Source organism: Morus notabilis, unplaced genomic scaffold (assembly GCF_000414095.1).
Source record: "Morus notabilis unplaced genomic scaffold, ASM41409v2 Scaffold456, whole genome shotgun sequence".
NCBI classification, from domain to species: Eukaryota; Viridiplantae; Streptophyta; class Magnoliopsida; order Rosales; family Moraceae; genus Morus; species Morus notabilis.
Genome location: NW_010367949.1, coordinates 67,798 through 87,517, shown reverse-complemented (window position 1 = coordinate 87,517; position 19,720 = coordinate 67,798). Strand labels below are relative to the sequence as shown.

General features: G+C 34.3%; 2 protein-coding genes across 2 annotated transcripts; one reads left to right on the top strand and one right to left on the bottom strand.

Annotated features, from left to right (window-relative positions):
• Positions 1-5,224: 5,224 nt before the first annotated feature.
• LOC21397893 (origin of replication complex subunit 3) lies at positions 5,225-14,114 on the top strand. The gene is made up of 16 exons (XM_024175975.1): positions 5,225-5,384; positions 5,477-5,641; positions 6,011-6,185; positions 6,327-6,496; positions 6,618-6,748; positions 7,445-7,715; positions 7,832-7,906; positions 8,266-8,385; positions 9,029-9,237; positions 9,618-9,687; positions 10,253-10,338; positions 10,739-10,825; positions 11,037-11,112; positions 12,028-12,155; positions 12,830-13,009; positions 13,820-14,114. The coding sequence occupies exons 1-16, from the start codon at positions 5,295-5,297 to the stop codon at positions 13,923-13,925; spliced, it is 2,139 nt and encodes a 712-aa protein (XP_024031743.1). The 5' UTR covers positions 5,225-5,294; the 3' UTR covers positions 13,926-14,114.
• Positions 14,115-14,237: 123 nt separating this feature from the next.
• LOC21397892 (GATA transcription factor 28) lies at positions 14,238-18,375 on the bottom strand. The gene is made up of 7 exons (XM_010113931.2): positions 17,899-18,375; positions 17,227-17,310; positions 16,777-16,910; positions 16,332-16,454; positions 15,985-16,090; positions 14,875-14,946; positions 14,238-14,761 (listed from the first exon to the last, which is right to left on the bottom strand). Exons 1-7 carry the CDS (start codon positions 18,208-18,210, stop codon positions 14,660-14,662), a joined length of 933 nt encoding a protein of 310 aa, XP_010112233.1. The 5' UTR covers positions 18,211-18,375; the 3' UTR covers positions 14,238-14,659.
• Between the last annotated feature and the right edge of the window lie 1,345 nt (positions 18,376-19,720).

The following is a 19,720-nucleotide window of genomic DNA, read 5'->3' as shown; positions in this document are numbered from 1 at the left end:
AGGAATGGATTCCATCTCTTATCTTCAAAATACACATTCCCGGCTACCTATTTCATCATATCTCCAAAATACAAGGAATATGATTCAGGGTCTCGGAATGTGTACTGAGTAAATCAAAAGACATAAATCCATAAATAGGAGTTTGTTAAGAACTCAGGATTAAGATCATTCTATATATGACCATCGGTAGACTTAATTAGAATTTCTATGCTTAACGGAAATGATTAGAAATTCATATTGTGTCCGTGTCCCTGTTCCACACAATCTCATTATGCGAAATACACTCATTCAATATCTCACCATATTAACAGTGCGGATAGCACCGTTCCATTCTAAATGGGAATGACATGTATTAATAATGTTTTAATTAAAGATTCTGAACTTTAATTAAATTCATTATGAACAATGTTTTTTTTTAATTATTATCCTCAAGCACTATCCTCTCATATATAACACTTATATACTATGTTTAAGGTTACAGAAATAATCACAGAATTTTTATTTGATATTCATAAATATATGCACATAAAATGATGAATAAACTCTTTTATTATTTAAATAATAAATATCCTATTACATCTTATGCTTCTAGGACACCATTCTCAACTGTTGCCTGATCAAAATAGTTATATAATAGTCTTCCTATATTAAAAACTCTTAAAACAATAATTCAACCAACTTATCTAGAATTAATTTATCAATTAACTCACTCGATAAATCACTCATGAATTAATCAATCTTATATTAACTTTGAACCTCTTTTACGGAAATAACACAAGTTACCAATATGTAAGAAATACGCCGTATCGTTACAGGAAATTATGTGAGCTAGCAAAGGGACCCGATGGACATAGATAAATCAAGCTCCTATAATCACAACGCTACTTGTAAACCAACAAGTCCGTCTCATGATTATAAAACTCTAGCGCTATTCCATTAAAAGCCTAGAGCTGCACTCTCAATTTATATAGCGTATTTACAAAGCTCTGATTAGCTCTAGTCCATGAGTGTATCATCCCCATAGGATATCCATAATCGACTTAAGGTCAAGTTCCGTTTTACCTTCCCGATTACATTTATCTTATGTTCCATTATCAAACTATCAGAAAAACACTATTCGTACCATTACAAACAGTAAATCATTAGATAACATAGAGTAGTCTAATGGCCGAGCGCTCGTATTTTCTAATCCACTGATAATGCATAAAATGATATCATTGATTCTTTATAGGAGCTATGGATTCCACTATCTATGAATAACCAATCTACGCATACACGAGTCACACCCCCAATGTACCGGTAAGCGTATCTTTACATATTGTCAGGATGTCTCCCTTTAGTACATCAAAGGATACAAGTCAAGCATACGGGTTCATCATCCATCTCAGGATTAAGATAACAACATATAATTCGTCAAAAGTGAATTATTTTATTTAAACAGAATTATTAATTAAAACAATTCAACTTTGGTTCGTCCCAATATAGATTTCACCATTAGAAACTATATTAATGTCTCTACCCATAGAGTCCCACCTCCGACGACCAAGACACACCGTCTCCGTTAGGAAGTAGACAACATAACAATCTTAACATGAATAAAGCGCCCAACTTTATTCCCTCGATTGTGGATCATAAGATTTAGACTATCATCTTTAGATTCTTGTCTTCCGCATGTTCTTCACATTACATGCATGACCTAAAGATTTAGAATGACAGTCTCAGACTTTTAGTTTGCTTATCATACATTCAACTAATATGAACATAAAGAGGACAATATATAGATATATGAAATAAATAAATCTTTATTAATAGTCAAATGTCTCAAAGAATATTGTTACATTTATTCCTAAGAGCATAAACACTAACAGTAACGACCTGCAACTACACTTGGTGTGTTATTGTCTGCTTTAGGCCCTACTCCGCACGATTTTTCTTTTGGACTTCACTCTCCAAATGCCTCATACTATTAAGAGGTGGCATCTTTTCTTATAAGCCATCACATGTAACAATCTTCAGGTGATGCGGGATTACACAACATATCGTATCTTAACCTTTTTACCTCAAGGGATTGATGGTAGCACTTTTAATTGGGTACAGTCTCTTATACTATATGTAAGGACATGCGCCTGCACTTGGTGTGATATTGTCTGTTTTGTGCCCCAGCCTACACGGTTTTACTTTTGGGCTTCATTCCTAAAAAGCCTTATATTATTAGGAATAAGAGGTGATGTCCTTTCTCATCACATGTAACCATTCTCAGGCGATGCGAGACTACACAACTCTATCTTGACCTTTTAAACTCAAGGGATTGATGGTTGTCATACTTTCTCTGCAAAGATCTCCTTCTCACTCACTCACTCTCTGACAAGAAAGGCGACGACGTGAATGATTTCACCATTGGTGACTTCATCATGAGGTGCAAATGTCAGAGCTTTATGATTATCATACCCTCTCTCTCCTGGCGCTAACATCCAGATCGCAGACCGCACTGTCGTTTATGGCCAGTGAAGAGCGAGTGTCTCTCGCGGCAACTCCGTCGTGAGGCTAAGGAGATTGATGGATGGAGGCCGAGGAGACGACGGAATCGCAATGGAGTTCCCGATCTCCATTGACAGAACACAGCCAATGATCATGCCGATGGGAGAGAAGAGAACGAAGGAGAGAGAAGGAGAGGTGGAGAAAGAGAGGGAGAGGTGGAGAGAGAATGTTCAAGAGAAAAAAAATGACAAAAGCCTGTAAAAAGGATAAAATTGGAAAACTAAAAATAGTTATTATTTACTAATATTTAGTAAATTTGTTATTTGTTTTCAAAGGTCTAAAAAGTTGGCTATTTATTACAAATTTTTTAAAAAAAGAAGAATAAAATGATTTTTAATCATATAGTATTAGGAATAAAATTATTTTAGTACCCTTTATTATAACAAAATATATCACTGGTACATGTGTTTTTAATATATTAAAAAGATACATTTTTCTTTAAAAAAACATTTTTAGTGCTTTATACCGATTTTGAGACATAAAATGTCTATTCTACCATTTTCACAAACTAACAACAACAATAATATAGATATTTTTTTTTAAGTTATGAAAAAATGAAAAAATTATTAAACTTAGTACCATTTACCATGAGGAAGAAGAACCCATGGTTACCGACGAAGAATCATTGTCATCGGCAAAGAAGAAAGGCAGCACGCCTTTTCAAAACCCAGGGAATCAATCAATGACCCCCTTAAATCCTTTCTCTCAAGGATTTGAACCTTATTGGTGACGGTTTCCAGCGAACTTTACCCACAAATTCTGTGCATCGTGAAGACGAGGTTGGGAGACAAAGAGGACCGTGAGGTAAAGGGGTGAAGGAATGGTATGAAATTGCGATAGATTAATGCCTCGTTCATTTCACCGATTTGAGTTTTCAGTTTTAGGTTTTTACAGTAAAAAGTTCTCAGAAAATGTCACATATAACTTTTTCTGCTACAGTGAAAAGCTCTAAGAAAATGTCACATCTCAACTCAAATTAAAAATTTGAATCCGCGAAGTGAACGAAAAGTGTGGCAATTTTTTTAATTAAAGGATACAAATGGCCTTTCCACCACCCATGTAGTAATGACAATTTCACCAAATTGGAGAAAAAGTCATTCCATCAGAATGGCATTATTATATCTTAATCCAACCAAATAAAAGAATAATACTTCTTTTTATTCTTTTCCGTTCCGTTACCTCCAACTAAACACAACTTAAGAGTTAGTCTTTTTTTACTTATGAAAGTACTTTAAATCGTTTAAAAATTTTAAAAATCAAAATAAGTTAAAATGTTCTTAAAAAATATTCTTAAAGTTATTAGTTTCTATTTAAGGTCCATTTGGAAAGTGTTTTTGAATCATGGTTTGAGTTTGATTCAAATTCTTTGTGAGAGAACTATTGGTGAAATTTTTTTATTCAAATTCTTTGTGAGAAAAAAAACAGTGTAGTGGAATCATAGTTTGAGTTTGAATACATGTACCAAACAACCCTTTAATTAATGAAAAGAACAGTTTAGACATTGTACATCTTAAAAATCGGTTTTAAGGGACTAAAAAAACGTTTTTTTTATATGTGAAAGTACCGTTTTAATATTATTAAAGTTAAAATACTAACGAAAATTTCCGCTATAATAAAAAGTATTAAAATGATTTTATCCCGTATAATTATTGGTAAATCCCACTTTAATTCCTCGCCTTACAACAATTTAGAGTGAGTTTTTAAGCCCCCATTTGTTTCACTAGTTTAGTTAAGTTCAACTCAATTTGAGCAGTGAACATAGTTTGAACTAGTGTTTGGTAAATATGTAGTTTGAATTATATTTTCTGTTTGAACTGAATTAAACAGTCGAACTTAGAGTTTAGCTCTCCCCCTAACTTCAACCGTTCAAACCATTTTTGAACAGTAAAAAAGTGCAAACTCTATCTACTCTTAACACCTACCAAACACAAATTTGAATTTTATTCCATGTTTAAATTAAAACTTTAACTGCATATCCAAATTCTAATGCTAACTACAATTTAAACCACACAATTTGAATTTTTCTGTTCAAATCAACAAAATTCAAACCAGCGAACTAAATGAGGGCTAAGTTATCAAACTTTCTCAGGTTTTAAGCATCATTTATTTCACCGATTCGAGTTTTACTATAGTAAAAGGCTCTAAAAAATAATCACATTTAATTTTTTTACTATAATAAAAAATTCTCACATAAAATTACATATTAATTTTAATTAAAAATTTAAATTTACAAACTAAACGGATCTTTAATTTTTTATGCATTATGATATTAAAAATTATGAGAAAAAGTACAATCAAAAAGCAAAGTTTACTTTTTAATATGGGTAAATAAATCATGTACAATTAGGTCTCGTTCATTTCATCGATTCGAGTTTTCAGTTTTAGGTTTCTATAGTAAAAAGTTCTCAGAAAATGTCACATTTAACTTTTTCTGCTACAGTGAAAAGCTCTCAAAAAATATTATATATCAGCTCGAATTGAAAATTCGAATCCGTTAAGTGAATGAGACCTACCGTTCAACACTCGCTCCTCGATGGCCGCACCTGACAGATATTTGCTATCCACGTGTCAAGGATCTGAGAAGGAACCTAACGAAAAGTAGCGCAAAAGACCGTATGGAAAAGAAGCTATAAAGTTGTAGTTTCCCGCCAAATAAAAGGGGGAAGAAAAAGAAAGCTCTGAACTTGAACCCTAACCTTGACTGCCCCACTGCGGAGCCTACTGCGGAGAGAGAGAGAGAGAGAGAGAGAGAGGTGATGACGCCATCTCCGGCAATGGCTGCTTCCGATTTAGCTTCACAACCTCCATCAACAGCTCCCGACTCCTCTGAAAACGACAATATCCAGGTTCTATTCTTCGATTTTTCCCCCTAGAAATCGTGGATTTTATCTAGAAATGATACGAATGATTATTATGATCTAATGGTTTGAAACGACAGCCTTTCTACGTTCTTCACAAAGCTTCGTCGTCGCGAAATTCCCACAGGAAAAGCGCCGCCAGGAGGATTGATCTCTCTCCTTCAAAGCCCGCCGCCGCGAAAGCCCAAGTTGACGCCCGCAAAGCTTTTGAGTCCGTTTGGTCCAAAATTCATTCCTCCATCAAGGTTTCTTCTATTACTTCATTTTTTTCGGATTAATTTTATTTATGCCCCCAAAATGTAGTAATTGTCTCACTTTGGACACTATAAATAATCTCTAAACCCAGAAAAGAATTATTATTACTATTATTATCAGTATTGTGGTTGTTGGTGTCATGATCAATATAGGATCAAATGATAGCTGAGACAATTTTCCAAGTTTAGAAATTGGAAATACTGCAAATATTTCAAATTGGGGTCTGGAGTAAAGTGAGACAACCCTCATAGTTTGTGGGCATTTTGTCTTCTTTCTCAATTTTTGATTAGATGATGGAGTTCCATTACAGCGGCTGAGAATTCATTTCCTTATCTTTTCAACCTTGTATCTGAGCCCAGGATGTTCTGAGGGATGTCAACACCAATGTATTCAATGAAATACATTCCTGGGTTTGCCAATCCTTCCTTGCAATTACGTCGTCCGGAGTGCCTACCTTTGCTCAAGCAACTCGGTCTTTTCCCATTCAAACTCATACTACTTCCAAGCAACTTTTCACTGGATTGGTTCTCATCAGTAAGTCTTAATGTTCAATAATTGAAAGATATGCAATGATGTTTTGTTTCTTTGGGTTTGGGTTTTACTCTAAACTCTTGTGGTGGAGCCGCTTCTTGATATTGAATGGTAAATGGTCTTGATTGAGTTTTTTGTTGGCAGAGAATATGGAGTTTGTTGATGATTTACTGACGTTTAAAGAGCTTGGCCTCTGCTTGAAATCTCACGGATGTCATGTCGCTAACGTGTCCTCAGTAGACATTTTGACCAAGAATGGGGTTGGTGGTTGCCTGAGAAGTTTGTTGAGACAATTTGTAATGGGTAATTTGGATGTGAGTGTTATCCGATTTGGCTGGGGAACTTTTTCCTTCTGTTGATCTATTTAGATGGAGTAGAAATTTAGTTGAAGCATCTCGAGTTTTCCTCTTGCTTCTAACATTATTTTTTGTGCAGGCAGCTGATGTATCCATCCTAGCATCATGGTATAGAGAACTAGGAAACCAAAATTCTCCAGTGATCATAATTATAGATGATATGGAGCGATGTTCTCGGTCTGTGTTGTCAGATTTTATCCTTATGTTGAGGTACTGTAGTGCAGTTTGCAATGATAGATGTTAAATCTGTATTCATATTTTTTTTTTATTTTCTATTTAATTTTACAATTTAGAATAGATACTAATACACTCTCTTGTAGGTCTCTTCTCTCTCTCCCATAACATCTTTGTAGTGTGGATAGTAGATTTCTCAAAGTTTAGATATGTGACTTGACTTTGTCAATTTCATTAAAGTATTTGTTGGATGTGGGGGGTGATTTTTGTTGCTAGATTTCATTGATTGATTTCAATAACTATTATGCTTTTCTTGGGGAAATAAAATTGCTTATTTCCTTTTGCTGCATTCGGCAAGGATTTCATTTATTTTATTCTTCTTCTTTATTCTCTTGTGAATGTATCCCTTCTAAAAAATTCATCTGAATATCTGGAATTGTTGTTGGCAATATGAAAATTCTTCATATTGGAAATAGTTGATTTTTTATGTTGTTGGCAATATGAAAATTCTTCATATTGGAAATAGTTGATTTTTTATGTTTACTGATGCTAGAGGTACATTCAGTAGATAGCACAAGATGCTTTGTATTTGCAAATAAAAGTCTTATTCCCCCTGATTTTTTTTATTATGAACAGTTTCTGAAATTCTATACTTGAGGATTATTCATCATGTAATGTGATAGCTTCTTTTATTTTGTTCATAGTTTTAAATCCATTGTTTATTTCTTTCAGTGAATGGGCTGGTAAGATTCCAATGATTTTAATAATGGGAGTCACTACACTAGATGCTCCAAGAAACGTACTTCCTTCACATGTGCTGCAGCAACTATGCCCTAGTAAGTTCATATTGGGATCACCAGCTGAGAGAATGAATGCAGTCGTTGATGCTTCTCTTGTGAGGTGGGGTTCTGGGTTCTGTATCGGTCACAAGGTTGCAATTTTTCTGAGAAACTTCTTCTTAAATCAGGAGGGAACATTGACATCTTTCATCAGAGCTTTGAAGGTTTGTAAATTATCAAGTTCTTGTTGTCTATACCATTTGGCTTCTCATATGCTGTATTTTTCTTGTCACCATGACTAGGACCTGGCTGATATTATATTTTGGAACTTGTTTTTTAGATAGCATGTGTACAACATTTCTCCATGGAACCCTTAAGCTCCATACTTGGTTTACTTGCCGAAGAAGACGGTGAGGTAGCTTCAATAGACCATATTTCTTCTTTCTTTGTTATTTTTATAACTGATTTATCTGTTATTCCCTATGATTCGTTAAGGCTTCCCCCATGGGAAAAGTTTGTTACTTGCATAATCATCTTTCTCGAGCAATTAGATGTGCAAGTTTAAATTTCTCGAGCAATTAGACTTCCCATTGGCGAAATTGTTAGAATGCTTTGCATTCCCTTGCAAATAATATAAATCCTTGATAAAATTCCTTGAACTTTCCTGCCTTCCCCTGCGCTCCTACTTCTGATTTTCTCCTCAATTTCTAATCTCTGTATACCCTTATTTACTCATCTACTTATTTTTATTGTGATAGTTTTTTGCCATTGTAGGGTTTGCAAGGTGAGAGACTTGCTTTGTCGTCAAAAGTGGAAGCACAAACAGATAGTAAATTGGCTCTTGGTTTGACAGAATTGATGCACTCTCAGAAGTGCTGGAGCACTGTTGTTATGGTTAGATTTCAGATTCCTTTTTTTTTTTTTTTTATGCTTATAAACAAGTCACAATTTTCTATAACATAATAAGCTCATGCACTTTCTAAGTTTTGCAGTTTATGAGTTTATGTTTTCTTTCGTTTTGGGACTTCTCTGTGCTTACAAGTTACATCTTAGCTGCTTTCGCTATTACATGATGTGAAAGATTATCAAACTGGTTCTCATAGTTTTTACAATTTCTGTAGCTTTAACATATAACTAATAACTTTTAAATAGCTTAGGCGGCCTTATCCTTTTAACATTTTCTTTTAATTCTTATTTTTCTGTTTGCGAACCATTCCTATACAAAATGTTGGAAGCACATTTGTCTTCTGCTACTTGTTAGAACGTGCTACAAGAACTTAACTTCCTTTTCTTTCTGGTTAACTGTTCTATGCACATCTGAGATGACGTACATGCCAAAGTGGCGATGTTTTGAGTTAATTTCTGCACTTAACATGATAGTTTCTTTGTTCCACCAAATTATGTTTTGTTGGTTTCCAGCCAAAAAAAAAAAAAAAAAAAAAAAAAAATTGTGTTTTGTTGGTAAGATGTTCCTAACAGCTGATGTAGGTCAAATTCCATATTGTCCTGTTTCTTATGCTTACAAAGTGTGTTGCAGTGTCTATACGAAGCTGGAAAGTATAACAAAGTGCAATTGCTAGATTTATTATGTGAGGCACTTGATCCAGATTTTTACAACTCCATGGCTTCTAAGAATCAAACTAGGTCGGGAAAAGGTTTTGAAATATCTTCTTCAAGTGATCACTTTATGGCTCGACTGAATTTGCGAAAGGGTGGACCAATTCATCAGGCAATTCAAAAAGTGAGGTAGGTTAGTTTGAGAGAAGGAAAACCTAATTGAATCTGTCTCCAACAGTACCATTTTGGTGTAACCATCAAAAACCTTCTAATAAGCAGACTTTACTGGGAAAGTCTAATTTTACGGTTATGAAGTTTGACGTATGCACAGGTAGAATTTTATTCATATGAGTATCACTTTTGCTGCTTCTCAAACATAATTGCAATATTTCTTTAACTATGTTCATGGAAGAGAGGGTTGGAAAATTGTTCTTGTGTGCAAATTCTTTTAACGAATCATATCATTGTGTTTATTTGATTAGAGTCCTGCCCAAAAATGGGTTACCATCCAACGTTTAATTCATTTTATTCAAATTAGACTGGATCTTCATGTCATGAATTTGAATCAGGGATCTTCCAGCAGCATCACTATCTCAATTGCTTAAGAGTTGGGAAAATCTCTCCATGGATATCCTTGAGGTATGACAACCGCTCCCAGAAGGTTATGAAAAGATTCAAGATTTTCTTTTGAAATGATGATCCAAATATTACCTTGTGCATGCTTATAATGCATGTCAGGATGTATCCAGATGTTATGCAACTGTGTGTGTTTCAATCCACTTCTTTCTGAGTAAATGAAAAATTGCTCTACGAAAATGACCTTTTTATACGGAATTACAATAAATATCCGATGCGATCTGTTTCCCTTAACTTCTGCCCACTCCTAGCCTACTTGGCTACAGTGCACTTCTGCCAAACTACTTTTTAATCAGAACTCAGATATTTATGCTGAATGGCAGATTATTCTGCATGATAATTGTGAACTATTAATCTTATTATTACAAAGGACTTGAGGCTTAAATTTGTTGGACTTCATGCGCTTTAGACAATGATATAATTGCTATGTTTTGTTACCATATCTGTCTTATGTTTTCTGATTAGCTTATTTTACAAGTTTTCTCCACGTGTGTTGTGTTAGTGTGGGGGGCGGGGGATTGAAAGGTACAAGTCTATTGAATGATCATATTTCATTTGCTTGATATAGATCTATGACAAAGTGAAGGAACTGCAACGAATGGTGAAATTTGAAGAAGGAAAGAGTTTAAAGCAGGATTTTCCAGACCTAGCGAAGTAATATTGTATTCCATCTTGTTTCTGCTTTTTTATTAGAATAATCTCTCGTGCATTCTTCACATTTTGTTTTCTCTTTCATTATTTTCAAGCTATTAGAAAAAAATAAACTGCTTGGTTGTGTTTGCACTGATGTTAGATTACTATCTTCATCTTGAGTAAAACTTGAGAAACAGGTTATTTTGACATATATGGCGAAATTTAATGTCGCTCCTGAACCCGATATATTTTGTCTTCATAGTGCTTTGTTTTAGTGGAACTATAGTTTGAAGGCTTCAATTGAAAATGATTATTAGTTTTCTAATAAATTATGCCTCATGCGTGCACATGTTTTCTAATTACATTTTAGTCATGTTAATTCCTACAAATTCAGATAGGTACCATTGTGTTCATGTGACAGGAGGCATGCATCTCGAAGCCCCGCAAATGTTAAGGAATCAAAAACAATAAATGATAAAGCCGCTACTCTAATAAGTACCATGATCAGGTAAATGTACTGGCGTTGCTTGGTATACTCTGGTTTTGTAATCTCTCTCCTACTTGATTTTGCATAAACGACTTTTGAACATCAGCAATGCTTTATACGGATTCTTGGCAATTCTTCTTCAGAAACTTCTATTCTATATTTGTTCAGTTTATTTATTTATTTTTAACAGTAATAACTAGTTATTGTTTATTCATATTGCTGTATGAAACAGGGATTTCATGAAACCCATTGAGTGTGTTCCTTATCATGAAGTTGTTTGCTTTAAAGATGTTGAGAAACTTAAATCGGTAAGCATTCTGTTAACTTGTTGCACAGACTCAATATCTTTAGTCAACTTGCTCGTTATTATGACTTGAAGATGTCAGGTATTGGCATGATTCTTGATGGATTTCTGAAACGTGTGCAAGTGTTGTGTCATACTAAATATGCCATTAGTTGACTGATCATGCTTATTATGGTTTCATCAATGCTCCACATTTTGTTTTCTACAGCTGAAAGCTGTTTTCAAGCATGTTGACCATGCATACTGTAAAATCTGAAACAAAAATCCAGTTTAGCATTGTCCCTAATTTTTAAGCTTTTTCATTTCCACCTGATTAATTAAAGAACATGGGAACTTATTGTGGTATTTAATGGGTTTGAACTGCACCTTAGGTATGAACTAAGTAAGTCTTATTATGCAAGTACAATTCTAATATAATTAGCACAAGGTATTGCTTGTACCAGAGGGCTAAACTTGTCAACAATTTTTAGATTTTTCTTCTAATTATATATTTTACTTCTACATAAAAAAAATGTTCTCCGATGATTGGGATCTGCATGTCCATGGGCATTCTGTACATCTTCATAACATATGAGGAAAAATAACAAAAAATCCAATTCTTGATATATTCATGGAGTATAGATGATTTGTAAGCATCGAAGAGTTACATCTTCCTTTTGAAAGTATTCTTATGATCCCACAGCTGATTGTTTCATGCTTTTTGCAATGAGCTTAAGTGTCTTCTGGAATGGCTATTTTAGAACTATTTCATGATAAAGTACTCTTTTTGAAACCTTATCTTGTCTATCAGTGATAAGATCTTGTTTTGAATTCAGTTTACTTTGTATATCCATCATTTTTCCAGTTATCAATGAAGAATAGCTAAATACTGTTTTCTTTTTCTAGTTATCATACTTCTTACTTTACATTTATTTTTTAGGCTTTAATTGGAGACCCTAGAAGAATGATTCAAGTCGACCTTTTAGAATTCCATAAGTTCCTGCAGTGTAGTTGCTGCAGCAAGCATTGCGATGTTCTATTACCATCGATGCCTGATACCTCAATTATGTAAGTGTACCAACACATGCACAAGGATTATTTCAGATAGTGAGTGACTATGTCCATTCAGTATTTTGCTATTGAGGGTTTTAATTTTCCCCAGTTTCCCTTTTATTGATGCATTGTGTTTAGCAGAAGCATATTGTGGGATTTATTTATTTATTTTTGGATCTTGAGCGCAAAATCTTTATTATTATTATTATTTTTCTTTTTTGTGATTTTTGCATACAAGCTTTAATGTTTCAGCATCTTTGGTCCTCCAGAAAACTCTTTCATTGCATTGGGGAGGATCATGTGATAGTCGCCTTCTTTCATTTTTGCGGGACCATATGGCTTTGTTGTTCATGACTTTTAATGTACTTTTTGTAGAATTTTAAAGCGACACAATGATATCCGTCTTGAGATTTGCATCATTTTCTTTAATAGCAGTGTGATAACTCCTTTTTGTTTTGTTTTGTTTTGTTTTTTGTTTTTTGTTTTTGTTTTTGTTTTTGTATTTTGTTATTCTGTTATATTATATGAAGAATTATGGGTAGTTCACTTATGCAAGCTAGAGGTGGATATGCAATATGATTATGTTCATTTCATTTGTGACTTCCTAATATAGTTGCTAGTATGCATTTCAGAACTTAAAGAAAAAAGAGAAGTATGCAATTTTGAAGTTTGTTCATCCCTGTTTTTAGGTATACACTGGCTCAGGAGCATGGCGATCTTATCAATCTTCATGACTGGTTCCAATCTTTCAAAACGATTGTGGTTAACTGCAGTACTAAAGGGAAACAGCGCAAGGGGCAGCAGTCACCGCTGCCAAAGAAAAGGAAGGACACAAATGAAAACCAAAACGAGGGCGAAGCCTCAATACAGTATCCTACTTTGTTCTTAATTTTTAAATCCTGCATGACATCGTTGCATTTAGAATTTCATCCCTTCTCCATTCCAGATGGGGAGAGGCCATCTTAGCGTCATACATATTAAATTAGTTGTAGTGTTTTGATACGGAAATGATGACTTGTCGTTTTCTGGTGCTCGGCAATTGATTAGTTAGTTTTAGCTATTGGACCAACAACTTTCCTTTTGCATGGCTTGAGATAGCGAGGGTCACTCGGACCTCGTAGAACCAGTGATTTTATTCTGAATTTCAGACTAGTAGATGCACGACTACACTGCGTTCAATGCCTACTGCTTTGAGATTTGGATGTCAAGCATCGATCATTGGTGTTATACTCTTGCTTAAGAGCTTTGGTGGTGTAGGGGATTAGTGGGAAGATTTTAGTCTTCATGGTGAAAGGAAAAGGATGGGTTGGTAAGGGATATCAAATCCTTCCGAGTAACTCAATTTTAAACTTGCATGGAATTCAGAATATTGTTTCAAAAACTTCCGGCTTCGTTTTATATTCACCTAGTGAAAGGGAAACAAGAGATAACTCAAAGTTCTTACATTTAGCCATTAAGATGTACATGGTTGCACCCTTTTGACTTTGTGTCATGGTATGCGTGTTTTTTTTTTTACTTTGCGTTTTGTGTTATGATATGGGTCATGGTATGCGTTTTTTTTACAAATATGTGATATATATATATATATATATATCTCTGCATCTGTTATTGAATTTCTAAATGTGTGCATCACTAAAAAGAAAGTTTGACATGGAGATCCTTGACTTAGTTGTTTATAGAGCACGATTTTGCAGGGCATTGACAGAACTGCAAATCACCGGGCTAATTCGGATGCCCAACAAAAGACGCCCCGACTGTGTGCAAAGAGTGGCCTTTGGCCTCTAAGCGGATCAAGTTTGCTCTTTTCATTGTTGTATCTGCTCGTTTCTCTTAATCCCTTTAGTTTTCTCCACATGATGTAAGTGATTGTATTTAAATGAGTTATATTTTATTGTTATCAAAATGTAATGAGCAACATCATAAGTAATGATTGAACTTGAACATTTCGTGAAATGGATATAAACTAATGACCGTCGCCCGAAATTTCATTATCTGGAAAAGAAAGAGCTATTACTGATTCCTTGTAATCGTCTATTAATTCCATGGAAACTTAATAGCTCATATTTCACTACTTTTAGCCCCTAAGCAAATGATTAATATCATCCCCAATCCAATTACCTAAAAGTAAGCCAAAAACAGCAGAAAGAAACAAGGACGTGGTCACGAGAATAAGGGGGATTCTCTACAAAACGCACTGTCATGTCATAATCACAAGAAATACATGACAAATAAATAATAAGGTGAGACGTTAACCCACATGTTTAAGCAGGTTCTAACCTTCAAAACACTCTAATGGAGACGCATTCACTTTTGCTATGCTGTAGCAGTTCACAGTATATTTTAATGAGAAAATTTACAATGCTAAAATGAAAGAGAATTCCAAATTAGTAATCTTATTCTTCACTTTATGTGATCGAACTATATGTACACTAAATCGGAGTATATAAATAGTTGGTGCGATAAAAATCTGTTCCGCATCCTGGCGGAAACAGCAGGTGAATTGAACCTGCCACAAAGGATCAACTTGTCATCTCCGTTACAGCAGTCTTGGCATCACCATTAGAAGAGGCAATATTGGCAGTAGTGGTTACAGCAGCGGAATCGTTAGCGTCACCATCACTCTGCAATTAACAGAGATGAGAAAACAAGGAAGAAATGCACTTATTCTTGGGATGGAACTGGCAGGGAGCAAACGATATACACATCTTCGAAAGCATTTTACAAAGGAATATACCTGCTCAGTCTCCTTCACTGAAGCATCCTGGACATTGCCATTCAGAACTTTAGAAAGATCTCTTAAGATTCCCTGCAAAGCAACCTCCCTAGTAAATCACTGAAGGAATCACCAATCGCTTTACCAAATTTCTGAGCTTTGGGGCTCAGGACTAACTCTTCAAGCTTGTTAACAATATGCCATAGCGGCAGAATCTTGGTTTAGATGAGGGAAAGAACGCAAGCAACCTCAACAATCAAATGTTGGATGATGAAATGAGGTAATTGACTACCTGCTATATGTTCTTCCCATGGAGCACAAGGAGTCGCACAAGTAGCTAAACTTGGCATTATGGACGCAGAATCAGCACCTCTACTTATTAAAAACTCAACAAATATAAATAGAATTACTCTCAAGAACAAAATGTTTGTTATGCTTAAATATATTCCATTTTGGTTTGATATGCATACTGAGTAAAATTCCTATTATTATTATTATCATCATTATTAGTGTTATTTTGAAATGAGTCAAATTCCTATTATGACTAAAAGAAGCAAAAAACCACGGAAGATAAAAAGCCAGAGATGCCTTGACATAAACTGCTAATTAACCCCAATAAAATCATCAAAGATTTATTCGAGTGAGAAACATAATGGGTGCGTTTGGAACTCGTTCTAAAATGATTTTATTTTTTGTATGAAAATGAAAATGAAAACGTTTTCAATCTCAGACAAAAATCATTTTTAAAAATGCGTTTGGTGGTTTTATCAAGAGATTGTTTTCAGTATAAAAAACCTTAATGTCTCTCTTTCTCTCTGCTCGAGAGAGGAGAAAATGAAAACAAAAAATGAAAAACGACTTTTTCATTTCTCTCTCATTTTACACTAAACCAAAAAATCGTTTTCATTTCCCTTTTTTGTCTTTATTGCGCCAAACGCCGTTTTAGAAATGGTTTCATTTTTCTTTCTCGAAAAACGTGAAACAAAAACGAGATCAATTCCAAACACGGCCAATAAATCAACAAAACTCTACTACAATATCAAAAGTACCGTTTATATGCTTCATGGACATTTTTCTAGAGTAGAAAAGTACAAAAACTGAAACAACAAAAAACTTCAATACCATACAAACCTTGTTGGCCCACTTCAGCCCACATGCATTGCACAATGTCCTCGGACCAGCTGGCCCACGACGCATCATTGGCGTGGACTTTGAACTTATTCCGCAGTGGGTACACCTGCACAGAGCATTAGGCAAACATTTCAGTAGTCAGCATCTGTCATCGAAAACAAGGACATGTTAAAGCCCATACTTGTTACTAAAATCCGCAAGTCAGTGCAACATGAAGTCAGAGCACTACAGATATCAAACACAACCGTAATGGATAACGTGCATAGACAGGGGATTAAAATAATCAATATAATGGTATTTAGATTTTAACATAAGCTACTATCCATTAGAAGTGTATTGACACTCACGAAGTTTCCTGCATGTTCTCATCTTGTCCTGAGCCTGGTGTCGCATTCCAAACAGATGAAGCTGAGCCCAACTCCTCTGAACTAGTCTTAGCCGATGTAAACTGACCCTTCTTACGCTGCATCCTGAAACAGCCAATATAATACTTTTAGAAGATTAGAATGAATACACATATGGGTGTGGAGGCAGTCATCTATGATGTCACATTTGAGACTAGTAGCAATAGCTATTTGAAAGATTGAATTTATAATGGCATTTAGTTATAAGGGTTCCAACATTGTGATTACAATGAATATCAACCTAGCAAAGCTGAGTAAACGTTTAGTCTATATTTGTTTTGCATCGTGATAAATTAGAACAAGAATGCAGGCTTAAAATTGTTCAAAATCCTTTTTCCACAAATTGGAAAACATAAGCTTAGCATAGCACGTGAACAAAATGGATTACCTCATTGCAACTTCTTTGCGGACATTGTAACGGATTTTCTTATCAAAACAACGCTCTTTCCTCTTCTCTCGGAACCGATTTAAAGAAGCAGCTCTTTGTGGTTGAATTGGCTTTGCAACAAATTGATTCATACCCTACAAGGAATATGAATACAGGACAGAAGTCAAACAACAATGCACATTCTGAAGTCTGAGTATATCTAAGCAAACTAATAGCAATTTCTCAGCAATAATTAAAAAGGACGCATCTTTATCTTCTCTCTGCAACTCTCACTTTCTCAGAAAACAATGAGTGGCAGAGAAGTTAATGCAAACACACAATCTCCCTTCTCCTCTCCATTTCCTTACCAACATTAAACATCCAAATTATAGACACTTCAAAGATATCCTTTTCTTATTTACTTCTCTCTATCTTCAATCTAACCATAAAGAGATGACATTGCACCCATACCCGTTGGCCAATAGGAGTTGCTCCCATGGCAGGTATACCAGAAGGGATTTCATATCCACCCAAAAGTAACAACACAGCCTGCACCTGTAAACGTGAAACATCGAAAGACATAAGAATACCTCCATAGTTCGATCCTTTCAATGAAGTTAAAACACTTAAAATCCCAACATGGGCACTCAAAGAACACATACACCAAACAGCTCCAAGACAAAAATTAACAAAATCCGCTTTAATTCATTCCAATACAAGGCATTATACATAAGAAGTTCTTTTAATAAGCCGAAAGTCTGGAGATAGAATCTCATATGTTTGAACAATTGAACTCTAAACCAAAAGTACTACCAAATAACAACTGCAAAATCGTTCAATTTAAAATAAAGAAACTCCAAATCACTGATTTGTTTGGGAGAACAGAACAAGTTTAAAAGTACAGCTCTCAAAACTCCTTCAAAAGCCACACACATTTAAACCATCTGATTAATTATTATCAAAGCGACTAAATTGATAACATATGAACAAACAAGAATCTACCCTTTTAGCTGATAATGCTAATACTAAATAATAATAAAAAAAAAAGTTCTTCACAAAACTAACAGGGACAAATTTAGAGAGTGAAAATCGTCAAGTAAACATCTTTAACCCAATGCCATACAATTCAAAGCCACTAATTACCTTATCGGGTGAAACGGCGTCAAAGACGTAAACCTCGCCCTGGAAGGAGAGAGTGAGCTGATCGGAGCCTCCATTCTCGGCGACCGGAGCATAATCAGCTACACCGGGAACGTAGAGAGCGTTCGAAGGAACATCCTGGATGCCATTCATGGCGGCGGCGGCGTCGTCGAAGCGGATCTGAGGGTTGTCTATGGACTCCTCGCCGGCCGTCACGTCGTTGTCGTCGTCATCGACTTGGCCGCTTTGCATATTGGTGGTCGTTGCCATGGCCGCTCTTCCGTACATTGACGCCTGTTGATTAGGTTCGGGCATTTGTGTATTGCACTACATTCTAGATAAAAAAAATAGAGAAAAAAACCCTAAAACTCCATGGCCAAAATTCTATCTTTGAAGAAGGAGGAGAGCTAGGGTTTCTGAAACTTCCTTTCTTGAATCGCAAAAATCGGAGAGGGAAAAAGGAATAAAAATTGAGCAGAAAACCTTTTTTTTGGAAGAGAAGAGAGAAATTGTTGGTTTAAAGGGGAAATTGAAATTTTCGGTTTTTATGTGAATAGAATGGAAGATGGATAAAGGAAAATTGGATGGAGAAGATGGTGGGGACAATCTGGGGAATAGGAAAAAAATGACACTTAGATTTAAAACAATTACGTGATGTGCCACTGAGTAAGCGATGGAGTGGAGTGAGCTGAGAGAGTGTATAGAAGTAGAATTGATTTTAAATTATTTTTTTATAATTTTTGAGATATAAAAATGAAAACAGTTTGTAAATTGTATTTATTTAGTAAGTATTTTAAAAACAAAAATAAAAAAAACAATAAGAATGATTTTTATAAAAAAATTAGAAAATGGTTGGAAATTATTTTCTCTTTTCTGTTTTCATTTTTAATACTTATCAATAATGTTATAATATATTAATTAATAATTATAACTAAATACGATTTTATTTTTTTATTGTACTCAAAACAATCTCTTAAAAAACTAATTAAAAATAATTTTAGAATCGGTTTCAAAATAATTTTCAAAACAATCTCATTTTTTCTTTCGTATTGAAAATAAAATCATTTTGAAAACATTAGTAAACGAGCCCAAAGTGGCGGATTATGTGTCATTGTGTCTTTTTAATTTTCTTTTTTTTTTGTTATTCTTTTGTTTTTTTCTTCTTTTTAAGGGGTTTTTCAAAATTAGCCATGAACTTAATATAGTTTAACAAATTGCTCTCAAACTTTTGATTTTAAAAATCAACTCCCCAAATTTATAAAACTATAAGTTGATAAGATAATTTGTCAAAATTAAAAATTAGAACAAGTTATTAAAACCATATGAGTTTAAAGAGCAAATATGTGAAATACTCAACTTTTAAAGCATGTTAAACAGTATTATTAACGCACTAGTGTCTTCACGATAAATATTAGCAAATTTTGAAGTGTCTTTTGGTAGGACCTCCATATTAATTGGACTAGTTTTTAACTATTGGACCTTTTAAATCATATTTAAAAAAATATGTATAATAGATAATTTTTATTATAGATTTTACGCTAAAAATAAAGTCAGTTCCGCAGTTTATTTTTTCAATGTCTATTAAAAAAAGCTCCAATTTTGAGATCCAAAAAAGTCCAATTTAAAAGTTTTTTTTAATTTATATTACATTTTCTTTGCTTTTTAGCATTTGGATGTCGTTTGTGTGTCATAGTGTCTTCTTGTCAATGAAGGCTTTTTTTTAAATCATTATTTTTAACTTTGTTTTATGAATTGTAATATTGATGAGGGGTTACTGTTGTCTTCAATTTATTTATTTATTTTTTCAAATTTCATTGGAATTGCG